Source organism: Nicotiana tabacum, chromosome 19 (assembly GCF_000715075.1).
Source record: "Nicotiana tabacum cultivar K326 chromosome 19, ASM71507v2, whole genome shotgun sequence".
Taxonomy (NCBI): domain Eukaryota; kingdom Viridiplantae; phylum Streptophyta; class Magnoliopsida; order Solanales; family Solanaceae; genus Nicotiana; species Nicotiana tabacum.
In genome coordinates this window covers 65,695,587-65,714,102 of record NC_134098.1, presented here as the reverse complement: position 1 = coordinate 65,714,102, position 18,516 = coordinate 65,695,587, and the positions used below count along the sequence as shown (strand labels likewise).

Sequence of the window (18,516 nt, the reverse complement as noted above, 5' to 3'; positions counted from 1 at the left end):
AATAATAGACTATAATAGTCAAACCTTGGTAAATATTGTCTGGTTCTAGGGAGGCTACTCTATTTTTTGTTGATCCTCGCAATTCTTCCTTTAATACCAACGGTAGACAAGTTTATATACAAGCACTCAATATTTCTAAAAAATAATATTAAGTTACTATAATTAAGCGATTGAATGAAGTGAAGCTGTACATTAATTAGGTAAGTGCTACGGCCTACAAGTGAGTTTGCAAACACGACCAGTGTTTTAAAAGGCGTGGGCGTAAGACGGGGCGTTTTACATATACCTCAGTAGGGCGTAAGTCCCATAGGTATTTAATTTTTAATATTTTATAAAATAATATAATGACAGTTAATATTTATAAACAGGTAAAATTGCATAAAAATTAAAAAAACTATATATATGTGTGCTCCATCCCCACAAAAAGCTAATCAACATAATCTATTATACGTTACTTACAAGCACAAAAAATTTGAGTCTAAAAGAACAGAGTTTTCTATATGGAGGAACAAAAATGATGATTAATCTGCAATTTGAACTTTGAATTTGCTGTTATGAAGAAAAATGTAGTTCTCTTTGTATTTGTAAAAAAAATTAAATATTTTTTGGTTTTGGGAGATATTAGCAGACTAGCGGACAAGATAACAAATTGGAAAAACCATGAATTAGGGCTTAAATCAATAAAAAAAGGTCTTTACTTTTAAATTTAATACTTTTGAGTTCTTTTTTAAACCTTTTGAGTAATTACCAAACTGACTTTTGAGAATTTGGGTATTATATGAATGACTAATTCAATAAATTTTATTTTAATTTGAAAAAGTCTCTAGAGTTTACTCCTTACTAAAAAAAATACGCCTTGAACGCCCGGGTGTACGCCCCGAACGCCCGAGCATACGCCCCAAATTGCGGGGCGTACGCCTCTTAAAGACTTTCGCCCCACACCATCGCCCCAGAGCATTTTTGGTACGCCTCGCCCGGGACTCGCCCCAGAAACGCCTTTTAAAACAGAACACGACAACTTAATTGATTGGTTGTGATATTGATTGTCTTATTATAACAAATCAGAGGATTTTATCTTATAATTTATCTTTCGAGTACATAAAATTAAATTCAATACCTAATCAAAAATGTTGTGCAAGACATCTAGACTAGTTTGGCATTGACCCAAATAATGTCTCTCTCTCATCAACTACCCAGAAAAATTATTTTTTAAAAAACAAAACTTCTGCCAAACTTTCCCAAAATCATATATAAATACAAACATCGCCGGCGCATCATCGGAGAAATTGCATCTGAACATCCTTTCTACGACGAATCGATGTCTACTACTCGTCAAATCACCGTCACTCTCGCGTTCCCCCTCTTAGTCTCCCTCCTCACAACGCTACCGCCGTTAATCACCGCTGCCGCCGTCAACGGTAACTCTTCCCTCACCGCTTACGACCTACTCGAGTCTTACGGCTTCCCCGTCGGAATTCTCCCGAAAGGCATCACCGGCTACGATCTCGATAAAACCACCGGAAGATTTAACGCATACCTTAACGGCTCCTGCAGTTTCTCTCTAGAAGGTTCTTATCAACTGAGGTATAAATCAAGGATCAGTGGGTACATAGCTAAAAATAAGCTCACGAGCTTATCTGGTGTTAGTGTAAAAATATTATTTTTGTGGCTTAACATTGTGGAAGTCGTTAAAAATGGTGATAATCTTGAGTTTTCTGTTGGGATTGCTTCTGCAAGCTTTTCACTTGACAATTTCTTGGTTTGTCCACAATGTGGATGTGGACTGGACTGCAATAGTAATGTGAAAATTCAAAAGATTCGAAGCAATCATCTTGTCTCTTCGGTTTAGCTGCATATCAAAGGATTATTGAGTTTGCTGAAAGAGGTTAGTTCCTGGCTTTGAATAGTTCCTTCTTTTTTGTGATGATTATTTGCTCGTTTGTTCTTAATTTTTGGTTGGTTGGTCATTTATGAGGGAAAAGTCAACGATGAACACAAGTTATTTTTCTTCGATGCTTAGTATCAGTTTGTGGTGGAGCACTAGAAATTTCATGAAAATTGGTATGTTTTAGGCTATTTGATGTGTGACATTGTTACAATTGAAGTATTTTCTTTTTAGCTTCTGATATTCAATTAACTAGCTAAAACTGTCTTCTGCCAGTTGAATACCGCGTGTTACCAATTGTGATGCCAAACCTACTTATCAGAAAATAGAGATGGTCTGTTGGAAACTTTTGATTCATCCATCCGCAGATAGACATGGCTTAAAATAAATCTGATCAGTGTTTTAATCTACCATCCAATACTATTCTATGATGACCTCTTTTTAGTTGTGTACCTGAAAAAGCGATTTCATTTTGTCTATCGCCTGTTGGAAATCAGGGTAACTCCGTACACTTTCTTGTTTCTTTTGCCCCCAGGGCCTAGCTCAAGTGGTAAAGGGTGGTGGATTTGTGTCTTAGGTCACAGGTTCAAGCCCCCACACCATGCAAAGCAAAGCTTGGTATTTAAGTGGAGAAGGGTAGAGGGGCGGGCCCATTATCCACCGAGTTTCGAAGGCTGCGGTTGGTCCAAAGGATCGGCCCCAGACGGATTTCTCGGTCATCAAAAAAAAAAAAAAAAAAAGAAGCGCATGACTGTCTCGTTCTGGCGGTCCGCCACTTTTAAAGAAAAATAGACCCTTTCCTCCTTCCAACCCCCGCCCCCAAAAAAAAAAAAAAAAAAAAAACACCCACCACAAGTACGAAAGCACATGTCTTGCTGAGGAACAGTGATGGGAATTGCTGATTTTGCGTTAAGAGTGTTTATCATTAGATAATTGATCGCTTTCAGTTTTGAGTGTCTTTCTGTGAGGTATCTGCTTCTGTATGCTGGTATGAAGGTGCTCAATTCTTCAGCAGATAACCCTTTAGGATTTTTTTCATAAATCTGTGAAAATGATCTATGAAGCTTTGTTTGCTTGCCCTCAAAGTCATCTGTAGTAGTGTAAGCATTGAAGCTGATAGTGATGCCATGGTTGTGCTCTGTAATGACTTTCTGTAAACTTCTGTGGATTATGGCAATTCTCTAACAAGGTCAATGCCTAAATATGTAGCGGCCTGAAATTAAACGAAAGAATCCAACTTGATAGAATAAAGATAAGGAAAATGAACAAAAAAAAGAGCTTGATCTCTACAATTTTCTTCGATGATAGATAGAATATACGCAAACCATGCCCTTTCTTTGTTAGTAAGACACAAAGATTAATAAGAAAATTATATGTTGTCTGGTTTTGTAGAAAAACCATGGTCCAATTGTTTAAGATTTTTTAAGGATGGTAGTAGTAGGTCACATTTTAACTGGTGGAAACCGTAAGGTCGGGGGGGGGGGGTGTTCTGTGTTGACCCAGTGTGCGAGTTACAAGAACGTATCATGTATGTGTCCATATAGGTGTAGGCATATTGTACCATGTATATGCTAATAACTGACAGAAGATTGTCCCAGGAAAATTTGACAGGTCTACAGAAGGTTGTCTTTCTTTTGGTGGTTAGAGAGTTATTTCAATTGAATTATGTTGTCCCATGACTCTATATTAGCTGAAACACTTCCTTGTCAAAAAAAATATTAGCTGAAACACTTAGAAAACCTCCCTGATTAGAAAAAGCACTTAGAAAACCTCTCGTACAAAAATAAATGAATGTTCATGGTCCACATGGCATCTTCTTCATAACAGAAAACAGTAGAACTATGACCAAAGGGCATCCTTTCAATTGGTTTAAATCTTCCCGTTTCATTTCTTTCCAATCATAAGAAAAAAGAGCCTTTCAGTCTAAAAAATAGCTGTAACTCAACAATTTTTAATCCTTGATTAATGGCGTTTTATGAGACGGAGTGTTGGCCAGTCAAGAACTCTCATGCTCAGAAGATGAAAATAGTGAGATGAGGATACTGAGGGGATGTCTGGGCATACTAGGAGAGATATGGTTAAGAACGAAGTTATCCGGGATTGGGTGGGAGTGGCCCCTGTGGATGAAAAGATGAGGGAAACGAGGCTAAGGTGGTACGGGCATGCGAAGAAGAGATGCACAGATGCCCTAGTGAGAAGATGTGAGAAGTTGACTATTATGGGTCTGAGAAAAGGTAGAAGCAGGCCGAAAAAGTAGTGGGGAGAAGTGATAAGACAGGACATGGAATGTCTCCAGCTTACTGATGACATGACCCTAAATGGGAAGTTATGAAGGTCGAAGATTAGGGTTGAGGGTTAGTAGGTCGTCGAGTTTAGGACTTCGTATCTGTTACGTTTATTTTGGTTGTTTGTTTTTGTTTTACATACCAGCACTAGTATTATCATTTTAGTGTTCTCTTATTTGTGGTGTCCAGTAGAATATGTTGTTCCCCTTGCTTGGTTATATTAATGCTTTGCTTTTGTTGTTAATGTTTTTATCTTTTGTATTTCCGACATGACCTTCTTATTACCGTTCTCCTGTTTGTTTTCTTGAGCTGAGGATCTTTCGGAAACAATCTCTCTATCCCCACAAGGTAGGGTTAAGGTTTGCGTATACTTTACCCACCCCGGACCCTACAATATGGGATTACACAATATGGGATTACACTGGGTATGTTGTTGTTATTGATGAATTGCGTTTTATCATGGTGAGAATTTGAAAGAAATTTACTTTCTTTTTTGTTTGGATCAAAGATAAAGCGGTAACTCAAGCAATTTAAACACTTCCTGCTTCTTAGTTTGAATTAAAAAAGTGTTGTGATCTATTGAGCTTGTTGTCCCCCTCATTGCCGTGGAAGGGGGTTGTGGGTAAAGCTTAAATATCCTTCATGCATCTTTCCACTGAGCTGATTCTCACACATGCATTAGCGCGTTGATCAGCACTGACTTTCCATAGAATGCTCTTCAGTTTTGCGTATGAAGCTATTAGCATACCTAATGCCATCAAGAAATTGAGGTGAATGTAGTTGGCTAAGCTTTTGCATGAAAATAATAATAAGAATATGGCAGCCACCGGGAGAGAGAGAGAGAGAGAGAGAGACTGCATGTACCCATGATATCAGTTGCATGAATATCTGTATTGTCTGGCGATTTATGTCCGTTTATATATGTCTAATCTCTACGTGGAAAGCAGAATTAAGAATATGGTAAAGTAAACTTAGAAGGGCCACCATAAGTGGTGATTTCAGGTCAAAATGTAAGTGAGAGCACCGTCCAGTCCCGTGAAAACTTGAATAAGGTCTCAAATTGCAAATGTAAGACAGCAAAAAAATAGAATGGAGATTTGAAGAGGGACAGAGTTTGTGGACGCCGAGGGCTCTGTTTATTCAAACAGTGATTTGAGGTCTAATTCCTTTGGCGAAAATGTTATGTACTTGTATAGTACATTGTGTGTGTGTGTGTGAGACCTGCTGCCGTAAGATCTGCTTATTCTCTCCGTCCTCTCTCCTTCTCTTCCGTAGTGTAACTTTTCAGGTTTTCAGTAATGAGGTTCTGTAGCACTTTATAATGTATTTAACTTCTGCATTGCCTCGAAAATAAGAAGGAAAATATCTAATATATGACTCTATTTTTCGAGTGCTTGCAGACTTGCAACTCATTACAAAGATCATGTAAACATTGTGCAGTGGACAGAAAGCCTGAAGTGGTCATTGTCCTGCTTCCTCCTCATCTGAGTTACAACGCAAAACTGAAAGTCGAAAATTCCAGTGTTCATTTACATTGTTTTTATGTTTTTTTAAAAATGAAAGTATTTACTACTGCATCTTTACTCTGACATGAATAGACAATCTTCTTGAAATTGCTGTTTACAATGCGATCTTTTCCACGTTTTAGGACTGCGAAATTGGTTCGTCACCCAGTATGAATCACGCGTATGTTTGTCTCGTTTGCTTTCTTAAAAGCTTTCTATTCCTCGTATTCTGTTAAATCAGAGGCCAAAAAGTCAAAAAGTGAGAAGCTAACTTGGAAAAGGAAGGTGACGCGCACTAGAATTCTTCGTCATATCATAAAAATATGCAATGCATCTTAACTCAACTTATAGCCTGTTTGGACAGGCTTTTCCGGCTGTGTTTGAGTAGAAGCATAAGTTATTTTTGAGAAGCTGAAAAAAGTAATACTTAAATTGTTAAAAGTTTGGTCAAACACTAATTGTTGTCCAAAAGCACAATTGATTAGCCAAATATAAATTAGAGTAATTCTTTAGAAATTTGGTGAAACGGCTATTAGTAAGTGGTATCATCTATATTCTAAGACTTAACGTAAAGAAGTAGTGCCTCTCATGCTTCCCTATGTTCCATTTGTTTTTTCCTCAGGCTATGTTCGTTGTATTTGCCCTTTCTGGCGTGATTCTATTGTCACTCTTGTCACACGAGATAAACACATGATTAAGCACAATGAAAATGACAGAACATTTCTCTTGTTGATTAGAGGACCTTGTTTTTCCCCCCCTTTAATTCTATTCCATTAGCAAATGGAGGCCATCGAATACTTTATCAATTTGCTAGAGGACAATGGAGGGCTACTTTAGGATTACTACTGTGAATTTCGTTAGAAACAGTTAATGGGGGTTTATGGTTCAAGAAATATTAGCAATGCTTACATGTAGACGACGGAATCTATTCTTGATTCTTCTTAGGTTTGCTTTCGTTATAACTGTTGCTGTTTACGATACGCTTTCCTTCCTTATCTTACTACTCCTTCCGGTCCACTTTAATTAAATTTTTTTTAAATATTTTCACGTATATTAAAGAATTCACCTTTTAATATTAATTAATAATAAAATTAACCATATTAACCTTAATTTGTTCACAAGAAATATAACAATTACTCATAGCCCATATACTCTTTATTCCAATGGCAACTTTGGAAAAAAAGTCAATTACTTCTTGATATCTGAAAAATCAAATATTATAGAGCACAAAAAAGGCCAAAAAATCAATTAAAGTGGACCGGAGAAAGTATGATTTAACCAAAGCTTTATTAATGTATTTTAACATCAATATATTACTAGGCTATGATTAAGTGGTATAAACAGACCGCATGAGTAAACTTTTTTCCAAGAAGGGGCCTGAACCTGAACACAAATACTGCTTTGAAAGATAATCTGCTCCCAATTCTATGCAACAAAGGTGTGGACCTCTTAGCTGATTGGGTCAAGAAGAGCGAAGTCCACAAAGAACAAAAAAGAGCTAAAGTACTTTACTTGCTTTGTTCTATGGCTAATCATAGACTTTAACCCTTTAACCTTTGCGTAAGCAACAGCAGCATTTCAGACGTTATTAGTGCTTTCGATGATTAAGTCAAGTCAATAGGCTTATCACAGCCTTTAATTAATATACACCTAAAAAGTGAAGGGGCATATAATATACAAAGGGTCTTACAATGGAGCACACCAAATAAAAAAAATCTAGTAATCAGAAATTAAAGCAAAAGTATATAAAACAAACGTGAAGAAGTGATAAGTGTCTATGAAAAAAACATGAGTTACACTCATCAATTTGGTGTAAACATTGGTTGCTTATAAACATTCTCCGTTTGTTTTTGTTTGCCTGCACTAATGGTCCTATAATATATTGAAATTCTATGTATAAACCAATCAGTGAAACAAGTGAATGATTAGCATGCGAATTCAGATGATACGGAAGAATGAATGGTGCGGATGACGCTTTATTTATTTTCCTATATACCCCATTGACCTGCTTCCAAATTCAAATACGAAAAATGATTACATCAATTCCTCGGGTCCTCCCGTTGGAGTAAAAAATCCTGTTCTATTTTGTATTGTTCTTGATTAAGTTTAAGATGTCGTTCGACTTATTACATTATATTAGGGATAATAATAAAATATGGAGTACTAAGATATGATTAAAAAAGTTGTAACAGATGTTCTTTTTTCCAGTTATCAAATATTATGAGACATCCCACAAATGAATGTAATAAAATTCACACAGAAAGTTAAAATGAAATACACCTTCATATTCACACGAAAGCACTAGTCGTGCGCTCAGCCGCTCACATTTATATCCGTTAAATAGTCTTGGGCTCTTCCTATTACTGTTACGTTAGTAAATGCAGAAGACAAAATAAAGGAAAAGAACATGATTTATACAGCTTTTATAGACCATTTTAACACACGAACGCCGAAAAATGTTACTATACAGTGGCGTAACCACCTTATGCCAAGGGTTAAAGGGTATGCTTTTCGATGAAAAATTATATTGCGTATATAAATTAAATACTATTACTATTTTATATAGTTATTTATTATATTTTGAACCCTCTTAACATATAACACAGTTGAGTGAAGCAATCCAACGATTCAGGATGTTCAAAGTACACTTAACACAGTTGTTCAAAGCAACGTGTATTTAATTCTTTTTCAATCTAAAAAATTTTCTAATAAAATAACTCCTAAATTTTAAATTTTTTGTAGAAATAAACAATTAATCTTAAAAGTAATTTTGTACCTAAAAGTTATTTCTTAAATAAATTTTATAATTTAAAAGTCAAACCTATAAAAATACAAAAGCTCTCTACAAATTACAAATCCTCTCGACTCTCCCTTTCCTTTGATTTTATTTTATTCTTGCCATTATTGGTAAAACACTTAATGTTGTTTTTTTGTTATTTTATTTTGATTTATAAAATTATAGTTCTATTGAAAGTTTTTTTTATTGTTTAGCTAAAGGTTGTGTAATTTGATCATCGACAAAAAAATAATATTGACTTAGTTTAAAGACTATATCCCAATTTTCCAGTCAAATCGTTCAGATTGTTCACTCAAGACTCAATTCAAAAACTAAATAGCTAAGACCCGGAATTTAACACTACTAAAACTTTTCCTTTCATAAGTTATTAATTTTCCATAAATAAAAGATAGAGATAGGATAACAATATTAAGCTTACAATTTTAAAAAGCAGTAAGCATCGATGAGTAGATTTCACAATTTTTTTCTGATAAAGGCACAGCTTTGCTTTTAATCCAATGGCTTTTCAGTTGTTTCTAGGTTTGTGCTTCAAGAGCATCTTTCGAAGCTCAGCAGCATCAATTTCATTGGCAACTCCCTCTGGCCTATAGTAACCAGTCACTGGATCTGGCACCCATGATGTCTTCACTGATTCCTCTCCACTTTTATTCATCATCATGTTGCTCCTTGGCACTCCTCCTTTTGCACCGCCCGAAACCACCCCTTGCGATCCCGCTGCGTATCCACGCCTACACATACACATGTCAAAAAAAACATCTCAATCACATCGACTGAAAAAAGGCATAACAGCAAAATCACCGAAATTATCAAAAACTCGACTCCTCCTATCCCCTGTTTTCGTTCTGCCTAATTTTATAATTATGCTGTGAATGCAACAAAGTATTCACTCGGATACGATACATGTTTATGTAGTTGAGAAAAAATTTAGTATATAGATTTATACGAAAAACGCTTATATATTTATATACTAACATAAAAAGTATAAAGAGTGCAGCCCGATTCACGCTCATTAATTTAAAAACATCGGATGGACTCTGTTTTATACAGGGGAAAAGGGATCGGAACATTCATATACTTAGTTCTTTTATCCAATGGATAAAAGATTGTTACGGTCATTACCTGCTAAGAAAAGCAGAAACAGAGTCGGAGACGAAAGCAGAAAGGACCTTGGTGTTAGAGAAAGAGCGAGCCATTTTTTCAAACGGTTAGAGTCGGAGCAAAAGAATTTCAAAGGAAGAACGCAGCAGCGGAAGGAATTGATTGTGGAGATTCCGCAGCGGCGAACTAAAATTCTCTAACTTCGACTCTCTGGTTATTCTAGGGTTACAACATATATACGAGAGGAGTAATGGGGAGAGGAGGAGGAGGTATATATAGAGATGGAGGAGAAGAGTCTTGGACTAGGGTTTTAAGTGGGGCCACAGGTCCTCTCCTGCATTGACACTTGGCCGGTGAATGCAGGCCTCTATAATTATTATAGAGTTTAAGTTATTACATGATCAATATTAAAAAAGAATTACACTGTATATCACCCAAAAGATCTTCATAAAAAGTGAAATTTATGATCTTAAAAATAAGAAAAATCGCTACCAGTTACATCAATAAAATATGAGTTTATAGTTTTTTTTGTGATAACTGTATATATAATATAAACACAATTGATTATAATTACTTGTATATAAAAAGTGATATTAATAATTTAAAAATAGAAATTTACTATTTGATACAACATATTAAAATACTTTAATTGTATAAAAAATAATACTACTATAATAATACATGTTAGTATAAGTTAAAGCTAATTTTTAATGTGGCCTACTATCTAAAATTCTAAATGATTACTAGCAATTCTAATTCTAATACGTGTATTTTGATAAACTAATTTCTATGTACGTGTTTCACACGTAACATCCCAATAAAGAAGAGAAAGATGAAAAAAAATAAAACAGTAAAATAAGTACAATACAATAAATAATTTCAATCTTTTCCGACATAACCAAAGAAGGAAAAAGATTTTCAAGTGTCTCAAGTCCCAGAAGTGCACGATAAATGCCGCCAAAGTCCAATACTGAAGAAGAAATTAAATGAAGTACTCCAAATACAAAGTATGGAAATGTGTTTATAACTTCTGCCCCAGGGCCTACCCCCAACCTAGAGTAGCTAGGTGGGGAAGTAAAATTAATCCTTGTTCATACATAGGCTTCTCTACACGACTAAAAATAAACATTGTTAAATTCATGCAACTTATATCTTATAAAATATCACTTGTTTAGCTAATTCATACCATATAGAGTATGTTTTATTATCACTATTGCATTTTAATTATTTATATAAACAAAGCGGGTAAGGAAGATTGTGATGTGCATTCATTTACAGATTGAATTATAAGAACTTGTGTTTTGTTGTAGCTTTCTACCGTAGGAATGAGAAGAAGCTTTTAGTCTTTAAATATATAAAGAACATGACAACAAACATGTGTGGTGAAAAGCCATCTTGTGTTAAAATATTTTAGTATGTATTACTATCATCTTTTATGGAGTTTTATGGAGTCAAAATAAGAAGGATTTTACTTTCACAAAATAATTTGACAATCGACATCTCATCTAGTTGATTGACATTTTTATTTTTGCTAGTTATTATAGTTGTTGCCATAATGTATTTTGGAAAACTTATATTTTTATTTAATGATGAAAAATTATTAAAAAATCTAGCACTACGATGACTTGACTGTTGTAATTGACAACCAATTGTTTTGAAAGGAGACCAAATCTCTTATTATACGCTCTTCTATATTTGTCATGAATGTTAAAAAAAAATTATTTGATGCTAGAAGTATGCTTTTTACCATACCTCTATTTACAGTTTTCGCTATCGTTGATTTTGTAACTACTTGTAACACTTGATGAAATTTACCTCCAAATCTCATTATTTTCACCAAATGATGCATTAATGTTCATTATACCTCCAAAGCTCTTGTTAATATTTCAATTGACTGGCATTTAACCATAGATGCTTATGTTCATGTTTAGAGAAATCAATACTTAAGCTTTATACCAAAATCATTAATTATTTCTGGACAAAACTAAAAACACGTGAATCTTGGAAAAGATCCAAAGGAGATATAAAGAATGCGAATTAGGAGTAACGATTAAACAATATAATAGTTAAGCCAAGTGGAAAAGATCTAAACATAAGTGAAGTGGAAGAAATAATACATTTTGCTGCAGAATTTTGCTATGGAGTAATATACTTCTCAAAAAGTTTATGATGGAGAATATAAAATAGTGGCTTCTTTTATAGAAGTGTTTGAGTCTTTTTTCCTAATGGATTCGGTAGTATAATAAGTTCTCAAATTATTAAATTTGTAATAGGAATGGATTTCTAGAGTTATTAGTATTAGTTTAGGATTCGGACAATATAAGTAGAGGTTGTCAAATATATAAATTTTAATAAGTATAATGTGTTCCTAGGAGGAATTGGTATTAGGTTTAGGGACAACTAGATGTATTCATGCATTTGTCCTATGGCTAATAGGATTAGAGGGCCGACGTTGGAATTCCGGTTATAGCCTTTCCTAGGAAGTTATTATATTTAAATTTTAAGGCTATTTTAGTAAACCAACATTATATTCATACTTTTATAATAATATAGATGGATGTCTCATAAAAACAAAATAGATAAATGGAAAGTTAATTTTTCCACATCATTTTTCTCGCACCGGAAAGTTAATTCTTCGACTCATTTTTTGAAAAAAATGAATTAAATTGAGTGACTTTATTATTGAAAAAATTAATATACTAATTTTACAACTTGAATGATCATTTGAATAATTAGCTCTTTTGTGTGTGGATGAAACTCTTTTTGTTTTTCTTTCCTTTTTCTAGTTAACCCAGCCTATATCATCACTAGTGTTAGAACCCGCACGATGCACGAATAATTTGACAGAATATTAATCTTATAAAATCATGATCTAATATATTATATTATTTTAATAAATATTAGTTGTTATTTTATTATTTAATATAGTGTGCAGAAATATAATAAAATCTATACAAAATCAAAGGATACACATCATATATTAATCAAATAAATTATTTGTTCCTTATTTATTATTTATTAAATTAGCAAGTACTTAGTATTATACATTAACTAATGTGACTTTTTATTAACTTGTCAATTGACTTAATATTTTGATACTACTTCTCATTTAATATAACATAGATATATATTTTCTTATTCTGAAATATTTTTATTTTCTTTAAACTTATGTTATATAGTTCAAAACTCTTCAATTGTCTATATTTATCAATAATTGTTTTGAGTGTTATTTTTATATCTTTTATTTTTTAATTAATTCAAAATATAGTTATCATAAAATTATCTTTATCCCCTTCTTTTCGTACATTCTTTTCTACTGTAATATTTGATTACTTTTCTCATTCTGTAGTTTACTGAAAATTTAAAAAATATAATAATTTTTTACTAAATTGTAATTTTAAATTCATCAAAATTATAAAGAGATAAGCCTTTTATTGTTTTTATAAAAAAAATTACCTACATTTTCAAGTTGGACTTGAGTCAACATTTCGAGTAAACGACCTCGGAACTGGGATTTGACAGTTTCAATAGGTTTGTATGATGATTTTGGACTTGGGCGTGTATTCGGATCGAGTTTCGGATGACGCAGGAGCGTTTCAGCACTTAATATTGAAAGTTAGCGCATTGAAAGTTTTCCAAATTCTTTAAGATTGGTTTGGAGTAGACTTCGGTGTTATCTAGGTCCGTTTGGGATTTTGATCCTGGTAATAGTTCAGTATGGTGATTTGTAACTTGAACGCAAAATTTGGCGTCATTCCGAGCTGATTTGATTGCGCAAACGAGTGTGTAGTATTTTGTTAGATGTGTGTAGACTTGCCGATTTGTAATTCTAGATATTATTTTGGTGCTTTGATTGTGCAAACGAGTCTGTAGTATGTTGTTAGATGTGTGAATGTATTTGGATGGGCCCCCGGATGCAAAACAAATTGGAATCAAACTCGAATTTGGAGATGGGGGAACTACTGGTGTTTTAGGTCTGGTGTGGTCGCACCTGCGTGGAATTGGCCTCAGGTGCGAGCTCGCAGAATCGAGCATGTGATCGCAGAATCGGCTTGGGAGTGGGTGGCCAGTGGTCCACAGAAGCGAAGAAGTTTCCGCATAAGCGAACTCGCTTCTGTGATGAATGGACCGCATATGCTAAGAAGGCCAGCCAGGCTTGGGTTCGTAGGTGCGGCTACACTTTCTGCAGAAGCGGGCTTGCAGAAGCGAGACTTAGTCCACAGAGACGAGGCGAGCTGGCCTAGGCAAAGGCCGCATCTGCGAGGATTTTTTCGCAGAAGCGGAGCCGCAGATGTGACTGTTTGGTCGCTGGTGCGAAAATCGCTGGGGCAGTGATGTTTTTAATCCGAGACTTAGACCATTTTTTCTTACATTTCATTTGGTCTTGGGCAATTTTGAGAGCACATTTGAAGGGAATTCTCATCAATATCCTAAGGTAAGTAACTCCCACCCATTTTTAAGTTAATTATGCGGACTTTAGGTAGATCATGGAAAAAATGTGAAAACTTGTGAGATTTGTGAAGAACCTAGGTTTTGATAAAAATGGGATTTGACCACGAGATTGGTTATGAAATTAAGTAAAAATTATATATTTTAGTTCGTGAGGCTGTGGGTAATATTTATTTTTGAAAATTTCCTGAATCTAGGTACGTGGGCCCGGGGCAAAATTTTAAAAATCTTCCAATTTGGGTTGGGTTATGACTCTAGAAGCTAAATTATAAACTTTTGAGTATATATTGACTAAATTATAAAATACTTGACTAGTTTCGGATTGTACGACATCGACTTAGGGCTTTTAGAGTGGATTAGTGGACCGGGAGTGAGCTTGAAAACGAGGTAAATCTCTTGCCTAACCTTGTAAGAGGGAACTCATCCTCTTATGTGTATCTTTGTTGTGTACTACTTATGTGGGGATTTACGTACACACGAGGTGACGATAGTGCATGCGTAGCCATATTCCATGATATGTTCGGGTAGACTTAGATCCACATCATGCTTTTAATTATACTATTATGTTTATCATGCACATTAACTGTCTTGAATAGAGCTGAGACTAGGGATTTAAAGTTGCAATTATCGACTTAGCCTTCTTATTTTGGAAAATTGAGGAATACTTAATAACTATGAAAAATTCACGTCTTCTCGCCTCGCAAGTACTTCAGCGAGCGAGGTAAACTTCTCTACTCTAATGGGATCGGGTCATTCACCTCGCCAGTATAATAACACCACTCTTATGGGATTGGTCGTTCGCCTCGGCAGTATGGTAACACCATTCTTATAGGATCGGGTCGTTTACCTCGGCAGTATGATGGTAACACTATTCTTATGGGATCGGGTCGTTCGCCTCGACAGTACTGAGTACCACTATTCTTATGGGATCAGGTTGTTCGCCTCGGCAACTTCGTTCTAAATAATCAAAACGGGTTCCAGTTTGGATATAATTGAGTTAGGGTCTTCACAGCCAGTTATGAGATGTTGGTGATGTGTTACGGACTCCTATTGTATTTATTGTAGTTGCTTTTATTTGTCTCATTGATACATGTTGTATGTTCATCATTTCTGCTTTATTCACTTTTATTATTATTATTATTATTATTATTATTATTATTGACCTATAGTAAATGTCAAGTCGACCCCCATCACAATTTCTTCGAGGTTAGACTAGATATTTACTAGGTACGCGTTGTTCTCCGTACTCACGCTACACTTCTGCACTGATGTTCAGGTACTGAGACAGGTTCCACCAATGGTCACGCAGACGCGTAGCCAATCATCTACGGAGACTTAGTGATGAGATGCTTGCCTTGATACGATCCACATCACCGGAGTCTCCTTCCACCATATTTACCATACTTGTCTAACACTTTCGGACATTAGTTTTAGTCGTTTTGTATATTCTCTAGATTGCTCATGTACTTTTAACGCTGGGTTTTGGGGATTTGTAGCACTTATTTACCGTTGTATTTGTCATTTCTACCACCGCAGAGTATGCACTTAATATGTTCGTATTTTGTTTAAAAAGATTTGTCATAGTTACATGAATTCTAGTTTAAATTGTTCTCTAAAAAAGAAAAAAAATTCGTATTAAATTGTTAAAAAGGGGTAAATCGGTTGTAGTTGCACGTGTGGGCTTGCCTAACGACGGTATTAGGTGCAGTCTCGACCTATTACAGATTTGGATCGTGACAGCGGTTGCTGAGGAGACTTTGTGGTGAGCTTCTCCCTATGTTATGATCCGCACACACAGAGTCTCCATCCTATTCATCTATTATATTGTCTATTTTCTATTCTAGATAGTGGTGAAAGTGGTATTGTATATTCTCGTAGATGCTCATGCATGAGTGACATCGAAATTTGAGGGTTTCTAGTGGATGCTCACAGTTGTACTTAATATTATGATCACCCCAATTTATGTATTTGGATCTTTATTTGGTAATATATATATATATATATATATATATATATATATATATATATATATATATATATATATATGTTTCAATGGGTTCTGGATTTAAATTTCTAAGTATTCAATGAAATTTCTGATTTTAAAAGCTGAAATGGTTAATTAAGTGAAGGTTCTCGCGCTGGCTTGCCTAACAATATCGTTAGGCGCCATCATGGCCAATTATGGGATTTGGATCATGACAATACGATAACGAAAATCAATAGCGTAGAATAACAATAATATATTTTTTTGTGTTGCGGCATACAATCCGATCTTCTACATAATGCCAATACCGTTCCGTACCCATTTTAATATAAGTACTGGTGCGGCACCCATTCCCATGTCAACATATATACTGTCACAGCATGCAATACAATTCGTATATATGCAATAATATTTTTGTAGTGTACAATCCTATCCACACATATTCAATGATACTACAATCAACCACGGCGTATCTTACAATGTAACATAAAAAGAAAACTAAACGTATAATTTCTTCAAACAATCCTATATAATGAAGTAAAGTGAAGTAAAAACAAGTAAGGCGAATACTTAAGTAACGTCATAAGGCAAGTAAAGCATTTATCCATTAACATGTAAAATCAAAGAGCAAGTAAAGGCGGACAACAAATAAAGGAATGGATACATGGAACATGTAGCAAATGGAGGCATGTGACAAGTAAAGACATCTAGCAAGTAAAGTATTAAACAAGTAATAACTTGGAATAAAAAAAGGCACAATGTAATTGAAAACGTGCAATTAAATACTCCACCCAATATGATTAAACCCATGACAACACATATCACTCGTCACCTTGGATATACGCTGTCCCCGTGCATAATTCATGTAGCAAATAGACCAAACAAGTTCTAATTTCCTCAAGTCAAAGTTAACCACGATACTTATCTCTTTCTGAAACACAATCAACAATCAACCACGGTCTTTTCTTTAGAACAAGCCTCTAATCCAATCGAATCTAGCCAAATATCGTTCAAACAATGCAAAACAAGCTTAGAAACCACTTACGAATGAAAAAGTTTCAATTTTGATCATAGTTGAAAAAAGTCAACCTGGACCCACATGGTCGAAATCCGATATCCAGACCAAATTCTGAATACCCATTCATTCCCGAGACCGAATGAATGATTTGTTTCGAAATCCGACCTCAATTTGAGCTCTAAATCTCAATTTTATGAAATCCTAAATTCTACCCAAAATTTTTAATTTCTACCTTGAAATTCATAGATTTGATGATAAAATTCATGTGAGACCCCACTTGTGGAATTACACTGGGTTTGCTTTTGATAATAATATTCGTGAAAAAATAATTGAAATTGATTGAAAACAAGTTAAAGTTGCTTCCCAATATATTTGGGAAGAAATAGCTCTTAAAAATCACTTCTACGGAGTCTAGGATTGAAAAATGGTGTAAAATGAGCTAAGTACCGAAATTGCCCACTTTTACCCAGCAGCAGGTATCACAAATGCAAACTATTTGATCACAATTGTGATCAATGTCTGAGCCTAAGAATTATCGCAAATGCGGAAAAGCTTTCGCATTTGCGAAAGTCCCTTCCCTCGCAAATGCGAATAAAAGCTTCGCTTTTGCGAAACTGCCCAAAGGCGCCCAGCGTCGCAAATGCGATGACCCAACCAATCGCAAATGCGACACTAACTTCACAAATGCGAAGTGCCCAAATCCCAGCCCCCTTGCAAATTTGATACATTGACCGCAAAAGCAATGCTCGGACCTCGTAAAATGCGAGATTTGTAGACAGTCCACACCAGATTTTCCAACAGCAATTCAAATCCTTTCAAAAAACATTCAAAACTCACTCGAGCCCCTCGGGCTCCAATCCTAACATTCACACAAGTGTATTAACATCATACAAATTTGCTCGCTAACTCAAATCATTAAAATAACATCAAATATCAAGAGTTGATCTCAAAATTTAGAATTTTCAACTTTGAAACTCAAATTTTCAATTTTTCACATAATGCGCTGAAACGTCCTCGGGTCACCCGGGACATCAACCAAACATGCGTACAAGTCCATTACCATTATATGAACCTATCGAAATCGTCAAAATATCGATCCGATGTCGTTTACCAAAATCGTTATCCATGGTCAACTCTAACCTCATTTAAGTCAAAAATTATATTTTCTTGAAAATTTCACACATAAACTTTCCGGAAAATGACACGGACCACGCACGTAAGTCATAAATCATCAAATAAAGTTACGAGAGGTCTCAGAACATAGAAAAAGAAATTAGTACTCAAAACGAAATATCGGGTCGTTACATTATGAAATGAAAATCTCGATTAATTTTGGCTGTATCAAAGAAACCATTCATACCTCTCTCTCCTTTTCTCTCAACCAGTTCTAGGATTTTCTCCATTTTCTTGGCACTAGATACTTTAACTTCCCCAAGTAATTTTTCATAGTATTTTACTCAAAATACTTACGCATATGATAGTCTCATATACTGTC

The 18,516-nt window shown here is 34.8% G+C and overlaps 2 protein-coding genes across 2 annotated transcripts; one reads left to right on the top strand and one right to left on the bottom strand.

The window, feature by feature from the left end:
• The first annotated feature begins 1,152 nt into the window (after positions 1-1,152).
• LOC107795716 (uncharacterized protein At5g01610-like) lies at positions 1,153-5,790 on the top strand. Its single transcript, XM_075237881.1, has 2 exons — positions 1,153-1,885; positions 5,571-5,790. The coding sequence occupies exon 1, from the start codon at positions 1,319-1,321 to the stop codon at positions 1,847-1,849; it is 531 nt and encodes a 176-aa protein (XP_075093982.1). The 5' UTR covers positions 1,153-1,318; the 3' UTR covers positions 1,850-1,885; positions 5,571-5,790.
• Positions 5,791-8,804: 3,014 nt separating this feature from the next.
• Positions 8,805-9,820, bottom strand: LOC107795717 (protein SENESCENCE-ASSOCIATED GENE 21, mitochondrial-like). Its single transcript, XM_016618395.2, has 2 exons — positions 9,592-9,820; positions 8,805-9,200 (listed from the first exon to the last, which is right to left on the bottom strand). Exons 1-2 carry the CDS (start codon positions 9,663-9,665, stop codon positions 8,978-8,980), a joined length of 297 nt encoding a protein of 98 aa, XP_016473881.1. The 5' UTR covers positions 9,666-9,820; the 3' UTR covers positions 8,805-8,977.
• Positions 9,821-18,516: the final 8,696 nt, after the last annotated feature.